This window comes from Pteropus medius, unplaced genomic scaffold, assembly GCF_902729225.1.
Source record: "Pteropus medius unplaced genomic scaffold, Ma_sr-lr_union100, whole genome shotgun sequence".
NCBI lineage: Eukaryota > Metazoa > Chordata > Mammalia > Chiroptera > Pteropodidae > Pteropus > Pteropus medius.
In genome coordinates this window covers 13,770,212-13,795,656 of record NW_024351543.1, presented here as the reverse complement: position 1 = coordinate 13,795,656, position 25,445 = coordinate 13,770,212, and the positions used below count along the sequence as shown (strand labels likewise).

Genomic DNA, 25,445 nt, shown 5'->3' with positions numbered 1-25,445 from the left:
AATGACACAAAATTCCTTCCTATTCTTATGGGTCTAATATTTCAGAGAAAGACTTAAGAAATCAAGATTATTTCTAAGAGTTCAAGTAAAAAATTTTTTTGAGATAACCGATTTAACGTACAACAAACAGTAACCTAGTATTTGAGTAGACTGAGAAACCCCTAAATGGATATGCCTAATCTAAAATTCAATCAGAGAATTATATAGCCATTTTCACATTAAGATTGCTGCTAAATAAGCAGTCTATTTTCAGAAATTAAGGAAATGAACAAAGATATTATACAGAATCCAAGAGACATAAAAATCTTTAGCAATAAAATTAGAAAGGTCTTACCATCCATCTTGTCAGAAGTATCCTCTTTGATGAAAGAGCAAGCAAAGAACAGAGGAAAACTTAGTATACTTGAAAAAAAAGTGATTTTATAAAAGCCAGAAAACATTATTTTTAAGACAGAATTCACAGGAGACATACATATGAAGCATGTTTTCAACTAAAACATATCAAACAAGATGAGGTTCCTATGTAGGATAAAGACTACAAAAACAAAACAAAACAAAACAAAAATTGATAATGAATCTGATTTTCACTAGCACAGGAGAGAAGTTAGTGCCATATCCCAGCCTTGGACTCTTGCTATTATCAGGCAAATCCCCTGCTTTGGTCTTCTGAGTTTCTCCTAATCAAAGAGTCACACCTTGCCTTGCTTGTTCTATTCCTCTGTAGCCCATACATATACCCCAAAATTCTACTCTTTGGCTCTCTTTTCATTATCCTGTCTAGTGCCTTGTTGCTTCCTCACCCTATCCTTTCTTAGAAGTCTCAGGTTCTATAAAACCTTCAGTCTGGATAAACCTAACTAGTCAATTTTTCTGAATCAACCTCCTTCATTTCCTTCCCTTCTACCTCACTGAAACATCATGATGACCCTTTCACATCCAAGGCTAGCTCCACAGCTATGCTCTATACTTCCATTCCTTGTGTCTTTCATGGAATTTTGGCCATAAATTATCTCCTCTCATCCTTGAATTTTAAACTTTTCCTCCTCTACTGACTCTACCACTTTAGTAAACAAACCTATTTAACTCCTCCAATCTTAAAACCAAAAAGTTTATTTCTCTTTAACTACAGATAATTCCTACACTGTTCTTTCACCTCTTTTTTTGACCAAGCACAGCAATAATTTATACAGATTCTCCTTTCAACTTCTTCCTCAATCAACTAAAATCTGACTTCTGTCCACATAACACCACTGAAACCATTTATTTTCTTTTCCATTTAAGCAATTCCACAAACCCAGGTGTTGAGAACAAATATGCATACACATATATGCATACATATATCATGGTTTCCTTAAACACAAATTCCTATCTCCCAGGATACCAAGTGTCCTCCTCAGAATCAAGTTTTAAAAGGTAAACTTCAAAACACTCATTGATATTCCTATTGCCAAAGGATTCGGCACTTTAACGGAGGAAAAAAACCCAGTGGCAACTGCTTTAAGAAATGTACTGAGCTAAATATCGAAAGATTATAGTAAGAACAATTTTCTGATGATTTTCAAATCTAATATCAAGCATAGATTTCTCTCCTGAATTCTATACCACTATATCTCAATGCCACCAATGTGTGTGTATGCACGTGTGTGTGTGTATCTCACTATACCATTATGCCTCCTGAACAGCTCTAGTTTAATGTCTCATAAGGACTTGAAACTCGAAATGCATAAAACTCAACAAACTTTTAGCTGCTCATCCTTTAGGAACCTAGTAATAGCCTGAAAGACTCTCTGAGTATAGAAGCATATGTCTCAGGATCTGCAGTATCTAGCAGGGTGCCTAGCAAAACTAAGAGCTCACTGAAGAGTTTGTTGAAAACAACAGATAATTCCCTATGATCCATAAATGTTCAGCCATGATGAGCATGGCTCAAAGCAGAACACCAGTCACATGTGTATGAGAAAGCTGAGGGGGTGGGGGAAGGGATGCCAGTGGGAATAGGATGGAGTGAAGAAAGGAAGAAAGAGGAGAGAGAAAAAAATATTGAGAGAAAATGAGAAAATCCATTATGTAAGTCCTAGAAAGAGCCACAGAAAAGTAGCTCATTGTCCCTGAGTGAATCTGGGCCAGATGAAGAAAAGAGGATAGAGGTACACCTTTCCCTCCTGACCCAACATTCAATTCAAACTTTAAAGAACCAAAAGAAATAAATTAAGTCCACTCATGGCATTATTTTAGGCTTTCTTATGAAAAAACTATGATGAATTGGCTTTCTAGTTCACATTAAAACATTTTAAATACAGTACTTTTTTCTGGTAATAAAAATAATAAATATTGAATATATTTTTATTTTTCAAGACTTTGGATGAATAGGTTTTATTTTGATTTGCTTTCCGGTTTCTTCCCCACTTAAAAAAGATATAAGTAATGTACCATAAAATCCACACTTTTATAGTATACAGTTTGGTGTTTTTAATATATTTGCAAGGTTGTGCAATGCTCATTACTAATTCCTGAACATTTTCATCACTCCAAAAAGGAATCCTGTACCCATTAGGTGTCAATCCCTATTCCTCTCATAGCCCCTAGCAACAACTAATTTTCTTTGTTTCTGTGGATTCACCTATTCTGCGCATTTCATATACATAGATTCATAAAATATGTGGCTGTCTGTGTCTGGCTTTGTGTTTTCAAGGTCTATCTTGCAGCATGCATTAGTACTTCATTCTCATGTACAGTAGTCTCTCACCGGCTCATCTGCAGTTTCCCTTTCCATGGTTTCAGTTACCCGCAGTCAACCAAGGTCTGAATATGTTAAATGGAAAATTCCAGAAATAAACAATTTATAAGTTTTAAATTGCATGCAGTTCTGAGAAGTATGATAAAATTTCCCACTGTCTCATTCCACCTCTCCAGGGACGTGAATCACCCCTTTGTCCAGTGTATCCACCCTGTATGTGCTACTCACCCGTTAGTAGCCATCTCAGTTACCAGATTGACTGTCTCAGTATCACAGTACTTGTGTTCAAGTAACCCTTATTTTACTTAATGATGGGCCCAAAGCACAAGAGTGGTAATACTGACAATTTGGATAAGCCAAAGAGAAGTCATAAAGTGGTTTCTTCAAGTGAAAAGGTATGTATTTATGTGTAGGAGAAAACAGTATACATAAGATCTAGTACTAGCCATGGTTTCAGGTATCCACTGGGGATCTTGGAATGTATTCCCCATGGATAAGGGGGGAATATTGTAATGTATTCCTTTTTATGGCTGAATAATATTCCATTCTAGTGTATGGACATACCTGTTTAAACAGTCACCAGTCGATGGACATCTGAGCTGTGCCCACTTTTTGGCTATTATGAATAATATTGCTATGAACATTCATATACACATTTTTATGAGAACATGTTTCATATGAGTATACAGCTAGGAATGGAACTGCTGGGTCACATGGTAACTCTATGTTTACCTTTTTGAGAAACTGCCAAACTGTTTCTATAGTGACTTTACCATTTACACTCCCATCAGCAATTTTGTCATATTTCAATTTCTCCATATCCTTGCCAGTATTTGTTATCCATCTTTTTGACAACACCATCCTAGTGGGTGTGAAGCACTATTTCATTTTGCTTTTGATTTACACTTCCATGCTGACTAATGATGTTGAGCATCTTTGCATGTGCTTATTGGCAATCCGTATGTTGTCTTTAGAGAAATGTCTACTCAAATCCTTTACTCATTTTTAAGTCCAATTGTCTTTCTGTTACTGAGTTATTAAGAGTTGTTTATATATTTGGGATACAAGTTCCTAATCAGATATGTGATTTGCAAATATTTCCCTCATTCTGTATGCCGTCTTTTCACTTCCCTGATGGTACCCATTGAAGCATAAATGTTCTAATTTTGATGAAGGCCAATTTATCTATCTTTTCTTTGGTTTGTGTGTTTGGTGTAGTATCTAAGAAAACATAGCGTAATCCAAAGTCACAAAGATTTACACCTGTTTTCTTCTAAAAAACGTTTTATAGTTTTAGCTCTTACATTTGGGTCTTTGATCCATTTTGAGTTAATTTTTTGGATATGATGTGAGGTAGGAGTCCAAATTCATTCCTTAGCATATGGCTATGCAGTTGTTCCAGTACCATTTGCTGAAAAACAATTCTTTCCCCACTGAATGGTCTTGGTATCCTTGTTGAAAATCAACTGACTATAAATATATAGGTTTATTTCTGGACACTCAATTCTATTACACTGGTTTATATGTCCATCCCTATGCCAGTATCACACAGACTTTAGACAAAGTATTGTAGTTTTCTGTGTACAAGTGTGAAAAAAGTATATGTATACAGTGTGTGTGTGTGTGTGTGTGTGTGTGTGTGTGTGTGTGTGTGTGTGTGTGGGTCTCTGGTCCAGAGTTCCTGGCACAGAGCTCCCCTAAGACCCTTGTTAATTTCCCAAGTGATAAGAGCACTAGGAGTATAGCATCTATTGTTCTGATATTTGGTCTTTGACTTTGGTTCCTGACACAGAGCTCCTAAATCCCTTGGATTTTTCTGGTTAATAGGAGTGTCTTTGGTTCTAATGAGGTGATTCCTGGTAGGCTCCTAAACAACTTCAGGGTGGGGGCTGGTTGCCAGAAAGATGAAGCCACAATTAGAAGCTTGGAACTTTCGGTCCCAACCTCTATCTTCTGGGAAGGAGGGAGGGGCTGGAGACTGAGTTAATGATCAATCATGCCTGTGTGATAAAGCCTCCAAAAAACCCTCAAAATACAGATTCAGAGAATTTCTGGGTTGATGAACATATCCATGTGCTAGGAGGGTGACACACTCCAACTCCATGGGGACAAAAGCTCCTGCACTTAGGACACTTCTGGACCTCACCCCATGTGGCTCTTCATCTGGCTATTCATTCATATCTTTTAAAATCTTTTGTAATAAACAAATAATCTAGTAAGTAGACTCTTTTCCTGAGTCTGTGAGCTGCTCTAGCAAATTTACTGAACCTGAAGAGGGGATTATGGGAACCTCCAATTTATAGCCAACTGGCAGAAGCACAGGTGATAATCTGGACTTGCAATTCATGTCTAAAGTGGGAGCAGGGTAGTCTTACAAAAAACTGAGAACTGAACACATGAGGTCTGTGCTAACTACGGTTAGAGTCATAATCAAAATCAAACTGAACTATAGGACACTCAGCTGGTATAGGAGAATTGCTTGGTGTGCAAAACCCACACATCTGATGTCAGCAGTATTATTAGTGTAAAGGAGAAACGCAGGAGTGGTTTTCCCTAGATAAGTCTTACTGTTTTAGTTATGTTGAGTTGTAAGTGTTTTATCCTTTTTGATGCTATTGTAATTGGAACTGTTTTCTCACTTTCATTTTTGGACTGTTCATTGCTAGTGTTTAGAAATCAACTGATTTTTGTATACTGGTCTTATATTCTGCAAGCTTGTTGAACTCATTAATAAGATTGAATAGTTTCTTTGTAAATTCTTTAGGATTTTCTATATATAAGATTATATTTAAGATCATGTAAATAGAGATAGTTTTAGTTCTTTTCCAGTCTGGATACCTTTTATTTCTTTTTCTTGCCTAACTGACCTTTCTAGAACCTCCATGATAAAGAATAGAAATCCTTATCTTGTTCCTGACCTTGAGGGAAAGCATCCAGTCTTTCACCATTAAGTGTGGTGCTAGCTGTGGGTTTTTCATGGATGCTCTTTATCAGGTTCAGAAAGTTCCCTTCTATTCCTAGTTTGTTGAAGATTTTTTTATTATGAAAGGATGCTGGATTTTGTCAAATGCCTTTTCTACAGCTACTGAGATGATAATGTGTTTTTGTCCTTTATGCTATTAATATGGTATATTACGTTGATTGATTTTCACATATTGAAATAACATCGCATTCCTACCAATGTAATGTTGTAATACAGAAAAGTTTTATGAAAAGCGAAAGCACTAATCAACCCACTGTTGATATCTGTGTTACATCTTTGTCCAGCTCTTCATCTATTTATAATTTTACACAAAACGATGAAATTATCACACATTGGTTGGGAGTCAATATTTGATCTTCATTGCAAATATAACTTGTTAATGATTATGTAGTATACATAAGAGTTACTATAATTTAAACATCCCCCTTTTGTTTATATCAAGGTTGACTCTGATGTCTATTATTAAAAACATGAATATTTTATTTCTTGACATAATTATCTATAAATATTGGATTACTCAATCAAAATTCTAAACATTTAAAGCTTCATGGGTATTACTAAATTGCCACTCAGAAAAGGTATTCCATGATTAATTCACATCAATACTTTTTAACCATGTTCTTTATCAATGGTAGGCACTAACCTTAACTTTCTTGTTATAAATATATTAGCATTTGATTACAACTTAGATTCGCTATTTGTTCTGGTGTTTTGGGGGCAATATTGATATATGCTTTTCTTGAAATACAAACGTAGAACATTTCTCTATAAAAATAAGCTCATCTGTTTCTCAGACATTTTAACTTTTTTTGTAGTATGTGGGAAAACCTTTATTCCTTTTAGTTTTCAGCCACGTGACTTCATAGTTTCATATTTAAGATTTAAATCTGAGGGACTCTTCCCTTGAGGGTTTTTGGCCTTTATGTTTAGCAATTAATTTTTCTACCTGAGATTATATGAACTATATTTTCATCAAGTTGTTTTATGTTTTTGTTCAACATTTTTGTTATCCGGAATAAATTTTTATGGGGTGTAAAACATGATTCTAACTTAATTTTGTACCAAGTTGTAAGCCATGTGTCTAAATATCATTTACTAAATAATTTATCCTTTCCTCATTGAATACAACTGTGCCAAAAATCATGTACTACATTCATACTAAAACATGCCAACTTTATCATGTATTACATTCATATTAAAATCTCTCTACTTTCTATTGTTCCAATGACCTGTCTGCCTAGTTTTCCACCAGTACTACCCAAAAGAAAGAAAAATGAAGCACAAAACAGAGATAAGCAATGTGATACCCAATCTCAAACTTTAAAGTGGATGGACATTAAACAAACAAACGAACAAACAAACTCTGAATAGCTTTGGGAAATATAAATTTAAGCTTTGATTATGTTTTTCCAGGTCCCTAGAAGTCTTTAACTTCTTGGTAAGGGAACAAAAGTAGGAGAAAGAGAACAAAGAAGCTGGTTACAAAGTCAATTCCCCTCCCAAACCTCCTCAGCAACCAACGGTTGGATGTGGCAGTAGTGCAGGGCTATGAAAATTTTATAGACAAATCATGAAATTAAGAATTGTTCCTTTGATCAAGATGATTAGAAGGACAACAATAGGGAAAAGTGGAAACATGGCAGCTTACATACCTCAGAACTATGTCTCAAGTACGAATCACATTAAAACATATGGATTATCCTTAACTGGCAAGAATAAAATAGAAATGATTAAGCTACCACTACCATTCTGACTTTACTGAGACCTGAGAGAAAACACTGTGCAATTTCCCATAATTAGCTATCTTACCTAGTGATGCATAGGAACCTGGATTCAGGGCACCTGCACCTAACCGCCCACTTCGCATAGACTGTCCAGCAGCATGATGTGCCTTGGCACCAGCAGCAGCATTCACATCAATGTCACTTCGTGAACGCTGTAGGCTTCCTGGAAGGGAACTGGCTTTGCTGCTGCCTGCTGATACTATGGAAAACAAAGCAAAGTAACCTATATTATTTAAATCACTGCAGACAGTATAAGAATTATATAAACTATGAACTAATCCATGATGACAAATGGTTGAAAAGGAAGCAGTGGCCAAATGGACACTAGGAAGTACTAGGAAGTACTTTACAGTATTTTAAAGTCAGAATGTCTCAGTTTCAGTCTTGTCACAACTAAATCATCTTGGACAATTGTCTCAGTATTTCTCTGCCTCTTTCACTTTCCTCTTCCATAAAATGGGAAAAAATAACTATCCTTTGTAAAATGCATAGAACTGTTTTATAGATCGAGATGATATTTATGACTGATTCATGAAAATGAAGCACTATACAAGATAAATAAATGGCAACAGTGCTATTTTTTTACTATCAGAAAAATGCAAGGAGGACTAGTCTGGGAGTAGGGATATTCAGAAAATAATGCAAGTTCTACTACTCTTAGGGAATGCAAATTAAGTCATTAAATTTCTGGTCTTTAGTTTTTTTGAGTCTTAATTTACAAACTATAAGCTGTAACCAAGTAACAGGCTGTGAAATCAACTGAGTGGGTCATGACAAGTATTTTAAAGAAATTAAAATAGAAAAGAGTACATTGCAAATAAAGATAAGTAGCTCTTCATGGAACTTTAGATTATACTATAAATACATGTAAACAATATAGTACGTAGTATATGTATATTGTATGTATAATCGTATACACTACATTATATATTATCACAAGCTGTATATATATGGTACACAAATATAGGTATAGTGTATATGTGTGGTATTAGGTTACTATATAAAACAATTTTCTCACTGTGGGGCACGTCAAAAGTTTAAATGTTTAAAACAGATTAAAAGCTATACTTTAAAAGCTTTAAAAGCACATCAAAACAATTTTGAAAAGCTAAACAGTTAAAAGCAGTGGTTTTTAAAAGTTTTGATATGACCTACAATGAGAAAATCATTTTACATGGCAACTTTTACTTATTTATAAAGCAGTTTTTACTTTATTAAATAAATGTTATAACTGAATTAAAAAGGCAATTTACCTCTTCCAGCCACAGTTGACGGGTTTGCTGTAGACCATTTCGAAGAAAAAGGGCGACTGCGATGTCAAAGGAGAAACTTTTAGTAAGATGGAATTTATCACCCCTCTCAAAACAATTAAATACTGAGTTTTCCTTTCACAAATCACTTTACAACAGTTGTTACATTATCAATGGTATCTCAATTAGCTGTGAAGCAAAAATGAAATAACTAAAAATTAATAAAGACTGTAACTTCTATAGAGACAGGAACCAGCTTGCTATTGTTTACTCTGATCCTCAGCACACATTACAGTGCTCACCACAGAGGACTCAATAATAGTTTTAACACACGTATTCTGAGATACTTCACTTAGAAAGAGAGGTAGTGTTATTTCTAGCACACAGGGAATTCAGAGTAACCAAAGCCTTTCTTAACTAAGTCATAATGGTTGTAGCTATTGGCAATCCATGCAGTGACCATGTAGGTATCACAAAATCTATAGCAGTGCTACTGAGTATTACTGCATGACGTCACTGAAACAAGGCTAAATATTACTGCAGCTCTAATCATCTCAAAGAATTCACCATCTCTTAGTGTCTCTTTGATTATTTACCTTTCATTACAATGGCATTCTGCAGCCCATAGATAAAGAATATATCTAAGCATGTAAGGGAAATCTGGAAAGTATATCTACAAATTTTAAAGGTGGGGGAAGAGAGAAGCAAAAACTCCAGGTTAAAGTTAGGCTACTGAAAAATATTCTTTAAGTTATTATTATCAAATATTAAATTTGGTAGTTGGTTATTAAACCCAGTATTATATTATTTTTATAGCTGTCTCCTAAAATTGTTAGCTTATTAGACTGAGGCAGACCACTTCAAGGTTGACAGAATTTAAAGCTGTTTGTGTTTAAAAGTGTTATACTAGAGCAAGATAAAATATCTTGTTTAGATACTTGCTACTAAAAGTATGATCCAGGGGGGAAAAAAGCACTGATATCACCTAGGAACACGTAAAAAATACAAAATCTCAGGTCCTATCCCAGATCTACTGAAACAGATTCTGCATTTTAACAAGATCTTCAGATGATTCTTATGCACTTTAAAGTTTGAGCCTAGTAAATAAATATAAAGCAACCAAGCTCATTGTAGGTGAAGGATTTATGATAAATTTTAAAGAAGTTTAGATAGGTAATTATTCTTATAATAATTATTTTTTGAAGTCAGATCCTGCTTTTATTCTGAAAACTTATAAGTCACTAAACTTTAGTATGGTACTCACAAGTCCCTGTGAGTGCTTCCTTGAATTTTGCACCTTAAGTGCCTCATTTGCCTCACCCTAGTCCTAGTTCTGCATCAGAGCGCCACCAAAACAACCTGCCATCTTTGTGGGGTCAAGGTCCCAAAGAGACAGAAATTACAGAGAGGTAAGCTCACATTCTGTGAGCTGCTCTTCCCTGGGGAAATCTGCAGATACTTGTGGCCACTGTTAGGGAGCAGAGAAGGCATCCGAGATTTTAGCAGTCTCATAGGGCTAGAGAGACAGAAAATAGGGTTAGGGCTGTCAAGTCAGTTGGATTTGGATAGCCAACATAATGATGAGAATGGAGTTACAGACAAATAACTCATATACTAAGTAACTTTGCCCCCTTGAGGGATTTGCTGAAATGTGAAGTTGTGCAAGAGGGTAAGGAAGGAAAGTAGTGGAGTTTTTACCAGTCACACAGTACTGCCTAAGAGTTCTGAAGATGACTTTTGAACTTCCATGACAACTCCTCCATTATAATGACCTAGAAATGGGTTACTTACCATAGGAACTCAATTTTGGGGGTATTAAAAAAATGCATTTAATCAGTGCCTCCCAATCTTTTTCAGAGACATGAACTTAAACAAGATTTGAATCACTAAACTCTTTACCCAAAGAGAAGTTATACTAGCACATAATTCAACCCTTGAGACAACGGACCAAAGAAAATAAGTACATTCAAATCATCATTCTTTCAAGAGTTTAAGTGAAAGTAAGCACATATTCAACGATCCAACTTAAGGAACTCTGGAGAGTTGGGGAGAGGAAGAAATCTGTAATTATCATTTATGTGACCTTACTTGAGACTTTCTTGTGAGCTAGATGAAGACCTGTCTGATTGTGGAAGAGATGCTACACTGCCAGAACTCTTTAAGTAAGTTTGAAGACTCTTCTGGTAAGATGGCTCAAGGGAATTATACAATGTTTCAGCTTCACCAGGAAAGTGGTTCCTAAGACCCATGTATGTCCTGTAAAACAAATGAACAAATAACAACAAAAAAGAAAAGCACAAATCACTTCACATTATTAGACCTTAACAGTAAAATGTGTACATTCAAGAAGAATGAAGATGAGCACTTAGGTTTTTTAAGCACCTATTATGTGCCAAGAGAATACTTTCTAAATTTCAGAAGTTTCTGAGCAAAGCAGATCTCAGTTCAAAATTTGGCTGCTATCCTTTCGGTTTGTGTGGCCTTGGGTAAACCCCCAAATCTCCAAACTTCAGTTGCCAATCTAAGGAGATATTACCTTTGCAAGATCATTTTAAATATTAGAAAATAACAAATACCAACTGCCCCACACAGTATCAGGTACATAACACATACTTAACTAATTATAGTTACCTTTATTCGCAATGAAAATAAATATGTTATGATGGAATAGGAATACTGATGATTATACAAATGACAATCTGGAGCAAATAATTAGGCATCTAATACAGATTTAATGGAGAAAAATCAATCTCAATTTTATGAAAGAGCTAATCGAGTAGAATACTTGGGATACTTCTGATATTTTCATTCTTCCAATACAATTCCTTTCAATGAAAAGATCGAAGTATGTTTAAACTGTCACAAAAGTAAGATTATAGACTTACTTTCTTGCCTCCACTCTGGCCTCAGCATCAGCATCATGAATTCCCTTTTTAATAGTTTCAACCAAGACAGCTGCATGTCTATAAAATAAAACATCATGTGTAAAACTACGTATTTCACCACACTATGATACTTATTGCTTATGTGTTAAAGTAAAAAGATTAATTAGTGCACAATAATAAATCTAAGATTGCAAGATTTTCTAATAATCTACCTGATACATTTTGTTCATGTATAGTGTCTTTCTGAGAATTCGAACAATATAAACCTGAAAATTATTTTTATATGTAATCCAGATAACACATAAATATATAGTACTCAAATTTTAAATTTTTAATAAATAAAAATAATCTTCTGTGTAGTTCCTCACTAACCCACCAATGCAGAAAATTATTTGCTAATAGTATGATCAGTTATAATGTGACTACACTGAGTAGTAGCTGCCATAAATGAACTTAAAGACAACATGAAATATCATGTCTATATTAAACAACAAATTCTATTTTTAAAAAAGGGGATTATGAACAAATTTAATGATTTCCATTAAGATGGAAAATCAGTAACATATTCAACATAAATACAGGTATATCTCAAGCTTCGAACTTGAAACCAATGAGAAATACAGACAAGCAAAGAGCAGTGACCAACTAGTTACCCACAATTCCCTCTTGTTCATCTCAGAGCTACATTAAACACTACCCAGTATATTACCTGACCAATGACACCTGGCAGCTGGTGTGGAGAAACTTTGCAACAAATCTCTTTATCTCTTTCCTCTGAAAGGAAGTGCTTTCCTTCGCTCTATCTTAAATTTAAATAATTCATTACTTGATTAACTGCACCTCAGTAAACCTATCTCACATGACTAGAGATAAATTAAATTTTTGCCCAATTTAACCTGGAGTATCTTATATGACTCATTTTACCTAAGGGACCCTCATTCACCTTACAAAGAAGAAAATCATACTATTCATAGCTGCAACAAATAAGATGAGCATCACAACTTTAAAGGAAAATCAGTCAAATAACTTTTTAAAACAAAATGAGAAATAATGCAAAACCAATACCATTAAACTCTAAACTGTTAAAAATGAGGAGGGGTGGGAGATGGGAGAGGGAGAGTCAATGCATACCTTTCCAATGAATGAGTCTGCCACTCTTGTAATAATAAATCTAAAAATTCAAATGATCGCCTAAAAAATAAAAGTTAATTATAACTGTTATAACATTATATTAAGTTATATTAATTTACAATTAAATGCTAATTAATACTTTCTTCCATAACACTGCACTCTGCCCCCCGAATTAAAGTATAATCAGCCCTCCATATCCACAGATTCGACCAATCGTGCATTGAAAATATCTGGGGAAAAAAAATCCTGGAAAATTCCAAACAAGCAAAACTTGAATTTGCTGTATACCAAATATTGCTGAATCCATGCGAATGAAGTGATGTGTAGGGACATCATGCTGTAGCCTATATGCACATATAGGTTATATGCAAATACTACTCTATTTTATATAAGAGACTTAAGCATCTGTGGATTTTGGTATCCAAAGTGGGTCCTGGAACCAATTTCCCACAGATAGTGAGAGACAACTGCATAAGACATGTTTTTAGATATCTTAACTGTTGACTACTTAACTTATTTTAAGGCTCAAACTATTCCTATGCTAAGTAGTTCAAAAGGACTATAAGAGTTCTCCATGAGTTTAACTTAAAATGTTTGTCAAATATAAAATTAAAAAAGTTTCATTTAACTTAAAAAATACTCAAATACCTACTATGCACTAGAAATTGAAGATATACAATAGTGACCAAGAAAGATGTGATGAATCTTCTATTTCTACAATGTTTCCTTAATATTATATGTATGTGATTTTTAATCAAGTTTTAATGTGTTTTCTCCTGAGCTCTTTAGAGTTCTTAACTTCTTCAAATGTCTCATTCTTGAGCTTCTCTTCGTTCTTGGCATCTAATGACATTCTTGAGCTTCTCTTCGTTCTTGGCATCTAGTTCTGCCCTGTTTTTCTTCCTTAATACATTAACACTTTTTCTCCAACTACTTTTAAACAGGTGCTCACCTGGTTGGTGCTGTTCTCAGCCCACTTCTCTTCTATAGGTTTTACTTGGGCAACATCATCTGTACCCTTATAACTATCAGCTATACTTCTCACATCTAGCCCTATATCCCCAGCATTGGTTTAATTCAGATGTTAAGTCAGTTTCAGCCAGCTCATGAACATCTCTACAGAGGCAGTGAATGTCAACTCAAACACTACATACAAAAGAACAAATGGTGTCCATTAATGGATGAATGGATAAGAAGAGGTGGTTATTTTAAAATGGAATATTACTCAGCCATTGAAAAGAATGAAATCTTGCCATCTGCAACAACATGGATGGATCTAGAGGGTATTATGCTGAGTGGAATAAGTGAGACAAAGACAAATATCATGTGTCAAATCTAGAGAACAGGATAAACAAACACACAGAAACAAGTTCATAGGTACAGAGAACATTTTGATGGTTGTCAGATTGCGGGGTAAGGGAAATATGTGAAGGGGGGAGGGGATTAAGATGCACAAATTAGTAGTTACAAAATAGGCACAGAGATGTAGAGTACAGCATGGGAAATATAGTTAGTAGTATTGTTCTAACTATGTATGGTGTCAGATGAGTATTGGATTTATCGTGGTGATGACTTCCCGAGTTGTATAAATATCTAATCGCTGTGCTGTACACCTAAAACTAATATAATATTGTATGTCAATTATAATTTAAAAAATAGAATTTAAAAACATACAAGAAAAAATCTTATTTATATTAGAATTAACTTTATTACACAGAAAAAAAACTGTAGATTATCCCTAACTATATATTATATATAAAATCACTTATCACCATATATACACACATATATCACCATATGTGTGTATGTGTGTGTGAAAGAGACATATTTGCCTAACCCCTCCTTCTAAAAGGAAGAGTTTTTGTTTTGTTTTGTTTTTGTATTCAGATGTTTTCTAGCACCTAGAACCACGCCTAGCATATAGTAGGCACTGAGTAAATATTTGATGAATAAATTAATGAGTATAAAACAGAACATATGGGTGATGAGACAATGTGGAACGATCACCTTCCTAGTTAAACCTAGGAATAGGAAAATTTGAGAATAAATGCCTATTTGAAGAGAATTTCCAAAGGGCATAGTGAGGGCTAATCACAGCCCTCTTATTCTAATGAATTCCTGAACTACGGAGAACACAAAGGTAGTTTTTATCTGTGAAGCTGTTATCTACATTTCCTAGTAGGACACAAAAAGACTGAGCATCCTATTGCAAGGTACGCAGCACTGCCTCACTCCCATAACCTCCAAGTACAGATGCCCTGAACACATGTGTGTGCGCACATACATGTACACAGAGAGGTATACACATTTGGTATTGACTATAATAAATTTTAGGCTAAAATGAGGTTTGGGGATGATCTATGGATTTTAATTATGCATGTTATCTCATTCTCCTTAACACAAATAACCAGTACTTACAACTCAAATGTATAATCTGAACCCGAACTCATAGAATGTTAAAGCTAGGAGGGACCTTAGAAATCACCTAATACTAACTCTTCCTCTTTCATTTACCTTCCTTTTTAAAAGCAAAGATGTCTGTTGTCTTTCCAAATAAGAAATCACTACTTCAGAAATCTATCCCTTTGAAATACACATAAACAAACACACCTCTTTTAAATATTATACATATTTTCTCCTTCCTCAGGATCAAATAGGAATCTGATTTTGTTATGATGAATAAAGAATCTTTTCTCTCTTACCTTATTCCTTTCTTTGTTTCTGTAGACAAGGACAGGGTTATATCTTTTATGTGGAATAAATGGGATATGATTTATAAATCTAAATAAATACCTATAATTTCTGGATTTAGATAGAACAAGCCAGACTTCAAAATTAACTTAGCTAAAAACTGAATTTAAAGATCTGCTGCAAGACACTATTGTTCTTCTTCTTGCTAAATTATCACTTTATCCGAAAAAATGTGTACTTTTATAATTTCAGTTATTAAACTAATGTAATAAAAGAAAAGAAAACATTGGTATTTCTGACATGAACTATGGGAGAATCTGTTTTTAGAATTCAATTTTTCACTGGTTTAGTCTAGATTTTCTTTCTCTGCCTTAAAATATGCACTCAAAACAATATATGGGGGCTACATTTAACTGCAGTTTGTATCTTTCATAGTAACTTACACCGATCGAATAATAACATTAAAATTAAAATGGGAAAAAAAAGGACAAAGGAATTCTTATCCTCTCAAATTCACTTTTTGAGTCCATATCATACAGATTAGGAAATGAGAAAGGGGGAGGTTAAATTAACTTATCCAAAGTCATAGAGCATAAACTTAAACCCTGGCATTCTGACTCCAGAGTTCACAGTCTGAAACACTTAACATCACCTCCCTCATCCATACCCAATTATCAAGTCTCGTTTCTACACTTAAAATCCCTTGATTCAATAACTGAATAAAATCTCCTTCAATCAATTATCATCAATACAACTCTAGTTCAGACGCTGCCTCTCTTCAATGAGCTATATGAATTCCCACTTAATTAAATCAATGCTTCTCAGTGTGCCTTTTTAATCACTGTTCATAGCTGGAATAAAAACTAGGATGGATGACATTAACTCTTCGCCAAAAACTGTCAAACTATGGAACAATGTCAAAATTTCTCTTCATGACATTCAAAGCCCACTATACTGTAACTTCAATCTACTCCCAACCCCTTCTCTGCCAGTGCAACAGGTTCTTCTCCTAGTGAAACCTTCCACTTGTCATGTGCTCTGGCCTCAGTGGCCTGTCTGATGGCTGTGCAGCATGTGGCACAGCTTTACATCTCTGCTTAGGTTATACCTCACTTATTTCTCCTACGATTATTGAATTGCTTCCCATTTTCAAGGCAATTCTCTAATGCACTTCCTGACTCTCTCTTCTCTGTGCCATTCCCATTTCCCCAGCTACCATTTTCGTCAATGTAAGACAGAAATTGGTAAACGTTTTCTGTAAAGGGCCAGATAGTAAATATTTCAGGCTTTAGGAACCACATACAGTCTCTATCTCATATTCTTCTGCTTTCTACCATTTAACCATCCTTCAAAAATGTAGGAAAAAGTCTTAGATTGTGGGTTGCAAAAAACTAGACTGTTGGCCTGATTTGAACAGTAAGCAGTTGCCTGTCGACCTCCGACATAGAAGAGAAGTGATGAAATAACTGTCGCCCAAACTGTGAACCACTTAAAGGTAATAATGATGTCTTATTCAGCTTCTTCCTAACATTCGAAGTATTTAAATAAATATATTTATCAAATTTAAAAAAAAAGAAAGAGTTCTTTATAATTTTCCTAAACATGAAATGCACAAATCTTGTTTTTGCTGTCTTTATTACAATGGTGACAGCGGTAGTATTAAAAATTGTAGAAACTATAAGGAGAGAGACTGACTGACTTGATACGGCTGTTTACTTTGTTCTAAACATTATGTTCAATCCTACTAATGTGCGTCTCATTCAATTCTCAGAAATCTATGGGGCTGATATCATTAAACCTACTAATAAATGTAGACATTGAGGTTCAGAGCAGTTAAATAATTGCCCACAGTAGGACAGTCAATCAGTAGCAGTTGTAGGACTCTTACTGAGGCCTGACTCTAGACTCGATACTCTCTGAAAACTAAGCAACCAGTGGCTCAACTAAACCAAGGCATAATATGATAAAACTGAGAAATGTAGGTGGCCATGATAATTGTTTCATTCATTTTCTCTTATAGGCCATAAATAAAATTTTTTATTAAGATTTCTAGCAGGCAAGAAATTAACTAATTATTGTACCAGACTAAGAATTAAATATAATGCAATATTAAATCCATACTAAAAATTTTTTTTTTTTTCAAAACTTACCTCCTTACAGGAACTGATTTTGATGTGCAATTGCTTGTTATTAAAGGTATAAGTCTGGGTACATGAGTATGCTGAAAAAGATGTTTAGAAAAGGTTGAAAAATACTGTACACGTCACATAATTCCTTCTTCTATTTATCTTACATTCAATTATTTAGTTATATTAGTACAGGAGGGAAAGATCATGAAACCATATTTTAAAACAAATTAAGACCAGTCAACCTTCTTTGATTTACCTTACATTCAAGTATTTAGTTATATTAGTGCAGGAGGGAAAGATCATAAAACCAGATTTTAAAACAAATTAAGACCAGTCAAAAAGTTTTCCAAAATTAAATAGTAATAATGAAATAGTTTCAGAGGGACAGGTGTGGCTATAATATATAATAAAGACAAGCTAAGTGTATAACTGCAAAGGACTGTTAGGACAGTGTACATTTTGGGGAGGAAGCACTAAGAGGAACTGAACATGTATCTGTCATATTTTCTAAAGTGCCATGGCTCCTGCTGGTAGAACACAGTAACTGCTATGTAATCAAAGTAAGTAATCAGAGTAAATCTACATACCTAACTATTGGGAATGCACTTTTAAATAGTGATTTTAACTGAATTTTCATTCTGGCTGAACCATAACTCTCTAGAATTCATATGAAGTTCCACTGATATAATCTTCTGACTTCTACTAGTAATTCTTATGTTCTTTAGTGAAATAAAAAACTAAAAAGTCCAACACAGACATAAGAATAAAATTGTAACCCAAATAATACATACTTGATGTTCTAAATCTCTATTTTTCGAGCTAACTGTATAGGCCGGGTTACCTAGGAAGCAGACTCTGAGATGTAGTTTAGCATGCAGTGCCCTTGGGATCAACACCTCTTCAGGGATGAGAAGGAAGGCAGAGTGGGCAGAGAAAGAAATCCATCTCTGATATGGACCAAGGATATCCTCGCCCAAAGCCATTAGAGAGTTGTAGAGCTAAAATGGCCCTTCAGAGTAGTCTCGAATTGGTCCAGGATGGTTAAATCTTTACACTTCTACACTCATCAGTTATTAGATGTGGGACATACCAGGAGTGGGCAAGGCCTTGAGACAGGCAGGTTTCTGCAGCTGAGATAACCCTTGAAGAGGCTAGCAGCTGAAGGCTATCTGCCAACAGCACTTCGAGTATGGGGGAAACTAGTCTTCCACTAAGGAGAACATACGTGGCACATAAGTATCTGCCACAGCTAACTCAACCAAAATAAAAGAGAACACTTTATTCAGCTACTACAGAGGGAAACAACCCCTGAAGCTATTCGAGAGTAATGCAAGAGAGTGCTGACCTGCATGTTATCCAACTGTTACATTCAGCATGGAGGGGCTCTGTAGACCCGCTCCCCTATAACATCCGGAAGAACTCATTCCTCAAGCATTACTATGGTGTTAAAGCCCAAGTAGATTGCCCAGCCACAACACACCACCATCTTTCATTACCATCCTCCTCTCAAAACCTCCCCAAGACCCTACTGCTCATTTACCCACAGCCAACACGATGGCAGGGGTAGGGAGAGAGTCTAATCTAAACTAACTACTGCTACTCCATATTCAAGAAGCACTGTACCGAAGGAAAATAAGACGTTACCCTTACAATTACAGATGAAGCATTCAAGCAAAAACGAAGTCAGAACAATTTAGACTAATTTACTAATATAAGTTGACAACTGAAAAAAAAAATCTCTAGAATTAAAGAGAATTAGGAATCAAATAGAGCAATCTAAAAAGGGAGTCCCCTAGGAAACAAACAAAATACACAAAACAGGAGGTAACATAAAACAAACAAAAACACCCAATTTATATTTTCAGTGAGATGATAGAATACTACACTAATGAGACAAGCTCATGAAAAATGAACAATTTGAAAAAAATGTACAAAGTGTAAAGCCTAAGAATGGCAAAATGGGTACGGTCAACTAAGTATAATTTAATGGAATTTTTCCTGAGAACATATACAGCTGTGTGACAAATGACATTGAGGGTTCTAAAATCTGTATAACAAGGGTAACAAAAGAAAAAAATGTGGCAAGGCAAATAGAAGCAATAAATAACTGATCCATGAAAAGTAACATAAATTTAAGGAAAATTCATTTTGGTGAAATTTTTATCCATTGCATGATCTACTCCTAGATCTGATGTGTGAAAACTAACACAAAGAGACTATCTTATAAAGCTTCCTAACGTTTTCTTGTTTTTGTTCTTTTTCTATAAAAGAATAAAATTATATTTCACTTCTCAGAGAAAACAATAAAAACTTAAAAAATAATTGTGAGGTAAAAGAAAACAATTCTGAAGAAAAAGGAATGTGAAACTAAAGTCTAATTTTTGTTATGTAAGGCAAAGAAAAGCCACTTTGAAACATTCAAAGTTAAATACACATGAAAATTAAGAACACACTAAAACCAAATGAAAATCATCCAGTACCAATTAAAAAATAAGAAGTAAGAGTTTATTAGTAAACACTGGACAGGAATGAAAGCAGTAAAAACCCGCAGTTAATGTCAATTGCTGAACAGCAAAAAGTCTTTGTTCAATTTAACAGTTAAGTGGGAAAAGGACATGAATGAGATAAAATATGTACTTTTTCAAAGGCAGGGGAAATAAAACAGATTTCATTCTTGACACTGACAAAAAATAAAGAACTTCTCAGAAAATAAGAAAAAGGTAAGAAAAAAGCATAACGAACAGAAAACAGAATATTGGAAAAAAACTATTTAAAATGGTAATAGTTAAAAACTTTGACCACACATAAAGTACATAAAGAAAGAACTGTTAGAAAAATGGAATTGTCAAAAACGAGAATATTGAGCTCAATTTAGTGATATACAAAGTATTATATTCTGTAAATGAATTCCATATTTTACAAATGCTAAAAGACTACCTATATAAATTTATCATTTACTAAGACACCAATAAAAGTCAAAGCATTTGCCAAAAAAGAAATCCTAGAACCAAACTGTCTCATCAGAATATCATGAAATTACAATATAATGGTGATAAGAGCAAGAAAAGAATCATCTGCAAATATAAACAGTATCATCATTATGTAATAAAAAAAAAAAAGCTGACATGGAAATTACAAATGATCAAGAAATATAAAGAAAATGTGGTAAATCTAAATCATTGGGATGCTCCAATGTCAAACTCAAAGGAAACCTACAGCCTTATAACATTAAACAACAAAAACTATGACAAATTATCTAAGGATATATCATAAAAATCTGGAAAAAAAAGAAAAGAAAAGAAAAGAAAAAAGCAGCCAAAACAAGCCAAGGAAAGAAATTAAGAACCTTTAATACAGAAGTTTTTCTAGTATAAAACTAAATTAGAAACAAGTAACCCTACACTGGAACTGATAAAACTAAAACTTGAAGCTTATAAAAGAGCCATAACAATGCCTCTGGCAAGGGTAAAAAAAACTGAACATACTATAATAAGAAAAAGTGGCACTATAACCACACTGCCAGACTTTTTTTAAACAATTAAGAGACTACAGTATACGATTTTGTCAAATATTCTTAAAATCTATATGAAGCTGATATTCTGAGAAAATACGAATGATGAGCAACACTTCAAAAGAGTTGCAAGAATATACAACCTAAAGCATTAGAGTTGTTATCTGATAAGTTCTAAAGTCAGCAAACCCTAAAAAAAGAATAATGTAATAACAATATATGTAAAACAGGAAACATACAATTTCTACAGAAGATGCATATATTAAAACAAATGCCAAAATCTTAACTTTAGCAAACTCAATCTAGGAGTATCATAATGTACCATGGTAATGTAGAATTTAGTTCATGAATGTACAATAGATAAATGAAAAGAGAAGTATTTGTAAAGATGTTAAACGGATATTTAATAAGATTCCACATCTACTCCTGATCAAAATTTAGCAAAATATGAATAGAAGGAAATTTCTATAACCTGAGTATCCAGAGAAATCCACACCAAACATCATATTTAAAGTACTCCCATTATACCCAGGGATGAACAAAGATCTCAATAATTCTCACTATTTTTCAGCTCTGTTATGAAGGTGTGAGATTTAGAGAACTTTAAAAAATATATTCAAACAGGATAAAAGGACCTTTTTCATGGATAGATTCATAGATTTTTTTAATTGGCATTGGATTTTATTGTGGAAAAAATCCTTCTGGTAGAGCAGCATTAGAAAGAAAGATCATTTCTTTAACAGAAAAGGACAAACTGATCAAAGAAACTAAAAAGGCATTTAAGAAACAGACTCATATATTTATGAAAATTTACTATATGAAAATAGTGGCATTTCAAAGGAAGACTAAACTATAGTTCACTACAGGCCACTGGGTAAATTGGTTTTGTATCTAGGGGAAAATCAAGTTAGATAGCCGTATGTCACACAGAAATAAAACACAGTTAGATCTAAATATATAAAGCAAAATTTATATAAAAGTTTTAAACAATTGAGTATTTTTATAATTGTGAAATGGGGAAGGTCATTTAAACTACAACGAAAACACAAAATCTCAATGTATAAAAATTTTAAAGTTATATATATAACACACAATAGCTTAAATAATATTTGAATTGACAGACTAGTAGAAAATATTTACAACATATGTAAACATAATTAATATACTTATAATATATAAAAAGGCCTTAGAAATCAGTGAGGAAAAATGCAAAGTATAAACTGGCAATTCATAAAAGAATTATAAAAGGAAAAAAATATCTAGCATCTCTACTAATCAAAGAAATGTAAAGAAGAATATGAAATAGAAATCCACTTATTAAATTATAAAGCCTTTAAGAGACAGCTAATACAAAATGTTGGAAACAGATGGAGAAAAAGGTCTCCATAAATTTCAGGGAGAGGATTGGTGAAGAAAATTTAATGCTGTGTTCTTTAATATAGAACTGATTTAGACATGTATAAACAAGGGAAGCTGCCCAAGTATGTCAAATTTAAAAAACAAGTTAAAAACATTATTTATATGCAAAATATAAACACAACATTTACATTTTGTAGTGAATCTAGTTTATATAGGTACAGAACAGAAGTTTGGAAAAGTCTAAATGTCTAGAGTGCTTAGTTACAAAAGAGCAGAATTCAAAAGGGGGAGATTTATTTCGTTAACTGTTCTTTTGGGCATCTTCAAGATATGGATGAGGAGAAACATCACATACATATATGTATGTGCATAGGGGTATATTATATTCTGTATGCAAGCATGTTTACTTTGTATTCCTCTGTATTATTTAAATGTTCTAGAATAACTGTAATAACCATGTTTGCTTATGAGAAATAAATTCAAGTGATTTTTTTCTTGGGGTTATAAAAAACCAATGCCTTACTTAAGTACATTGAAAAAAAGGGGGTGTGAGGAGGGAGGGAGGAAGACAGAAGAACAGAACAGAACAGAACCTACCCGAATGATGAATCTGATTGCTGCACATCCAGAAGTTGCCATGACTTTTGCACTATTGGGGACAAGATTAAAAAGTGTAGGTACAATGGCTTCAGCGCCATGATCAAACTTGTTTCCCAAAACTGTTGAAAGATGGCTACAAAGGAAGACAAAAATGCTTTAAAAAATAGTTTTACATTAAATATAAGATCATATAACTTTAAAATATTCTTTTACTAAATTAACTTAAAATCTTTATTTTAATCAATTCTAACTGATTAAACAAAAAAAAAAAAAAAAAAAAAAAGGAAAAAAAAAGAGAGAAAAGAAAATGCAAATATTGCATATTTCCTTCTTTTTCCCAAAGTTTAACTGTTTAGTCCCAAGGTGAAATTTGGCATTTTACCATCTATTGGCAATGGCTCTTGGAAAAGCTATCTGATCTCAGAATTTAACCATTAAAATGACAGGTAAAACATTCAGTTCTGATTGCCCTGACATTTACCTATCTTTATCCACAGGTATTTCCATTCTAATGCCCCAACATAAATCTTAAATTCAACATATTTTATATACAAGTTCCAAATCTTACCCAAAACAATACCCATCAAGACATTCTCTATTTCTACTAATGGTACCACCACTGTTTTAGTTACAAATACTCCCTAATATCTTTGGAGTAGGATTTGAGAATTCTTGATTGAAAATACAACTCTATCACTAGTCAGTTGGGTGACCCTTAGGACATCTGTCTTCTCTCTAAATTTGTAGTTAAAAAACTAACTCCACTGTTAATTGTATGGTTTAAAACACTCAGGAAGCTGTAATCACTCACAGTTCTGACAATGTTTGCAGTATTGGTTAATTTCTATATATTGATATCCTACTTAAAATACATGGTTGGGATACAGTTAGATCCAAAAATTCAGGTTCTTGATTCAACGAGGTACTCAGACCTATTTACTAGTGCTTGGCTATACTTCGTTTCCCAGTGTCTTACAGGCAAAAAGGAACCTCTACTCAGAAGCAGTGAGGTGCTTTGTGTGTCCAGATGTCTTCTTCCTTTAAAAGTGTGAGTTTGTTCTGGGGGCAAGTAACAGTACTTGGGAATCAGCTTCATCTATATAAACTTCTGGGAGGAGCAAGGTCTAGAGTAGCCTGACTTTAGAGCTAGTTTAGTACTATTCCTACACAATGGCCTTTCTGGGGTCCCAAGTGAATGCCCTGGGTGTACAAGAAGGTTTCTTCATTCTGGCTCATCAGACCTTGAACCCCTCCCAGCCCATATAAGCTCTGACAATTGTTGCTTTCTTTATAGCTTCCAGCAGTTCTTTCCAGTTTGCAGGGAGCTACATACTTTCACATGCACAGATTAGTATTCACCTAAACTCATGGGATCCTCTATGAAGATTTCTACAGCTCTTTTTCCATGTCTTTCTCTTCTCTCCAGTATTCTACACTGTCACTTTTAGCCACTTCACCCTTTAGAAACTCCAGTCTCTGCTTCTTCTCAACTTACTGAGACTGCCTTGCTCTGCTTGGGTTCTCCATCCATTCCCCATGGTCCAGAAAGTGCCTCTAGATCAAAACTGTGCAGTAATTCTGCTCAACCGATTTTTTTTTTTTCAAAAATCACAGTTCTTCTCAGCCTGCTGTCCATTATTTATAAATAGCTGTTTAACATATTTTGTGCAGTTTTCTGCAAGAGGGCTGGCTAGTTCTGTACCAATATTGTATCATGGCCAGAAGTAGATTTCTCATCATGGAATATTTTTCAAGGTTATATTTTGGGTATTTTTGCTTTGTTATCAAGAAATATTCTATTACTTTGGAATATTGGTATGCTGACTTGTATCTCACAATCTTGCTAAAGTCTCTTTATTATAATAATTTATTACAGATTCTTGTGGTTTTCTGCATGGATAATTTTATCACCAGTTTTTTCTCCTTTCTTGATTCCTCATAGTTTTTATGACCTGGGTTATTTTTTTCCTGTTCTGCCTAGAACATCTAATTCAATCCTGATTAGAAATAATAGCAGGCATCTGTGTGTTCCCTATCTTCAAAGGAATGCTTATACAACAACATATACAACAAACTTATTCAGGTGGGGAGTAGTGGCAAAAGAAATTTAAGTTTTCTACTACCCTTGAATTTTAGAAGAATATAAATATACAGAATAGGTTTAGATTTTGATAAGTTAATGATGTATGTTGTAATTTCAGAATAATTGCTAAAATATCAAAAATAGAGAGCGTAACATCCAAATTAGTATAGAGAAAATTGAATATGGCCAGTTCTCAGACCTATTCATTTTCTTCTTATACTCATAGGGTGGCTAGTGACCAAAAATCCACTAGTAGGCTTTAGATATATAAGCACATTTTAAGGTTGGTATAAAGTGCTGTT

General features: G+C 34.0%; 1 protein-coding gene across 5 annotated transcripts in view; it reads right to left on the bottom strand.

Annotated features, from left to right (window-relative positions):
* The window catches only part of CLASP2 (cytoplasmic linker associated protein 2), a 149,749-nt gene that overhangs the window by 58,991 nt on the left and 65,313 nt on the right, over positions 1–25,445 (bottom strand). For all 5 annotated transcript variants that reach the window (XM_039843427.1, XM_039843429.1, XM_039843428.1 and 2 more), the window contains 7 exons: positions 23,058–23,193; positions 17,612–17,682; positions 12,771–12,830; positions 11,640–11,717; positions 10,843–11,010; positions 8,758–8,813; positions 7,530–7,703 (listed from right to left, as the gene is read on the bottom strand). In XM_039843427.1, the coding sequence (XP_039699361.1) occupies positions 7,530–7,703; positions 8,758–8,813; positions 10,843–11,010; positions 11,640–11,717; positions 12,771–12,830; positions 17,612–17,682; positions 23,058–23,193 (743 nt within the window). The remainder of the gene's footprint in view (positions 1–7,529; positions 7,704–8,757; positions 8,814–10,842; positions 11,011–11,639; positions 11,718–12,770; positions 12,831–17,611; positions 17,683–23,057; positions 23,194–25,445) is intronic.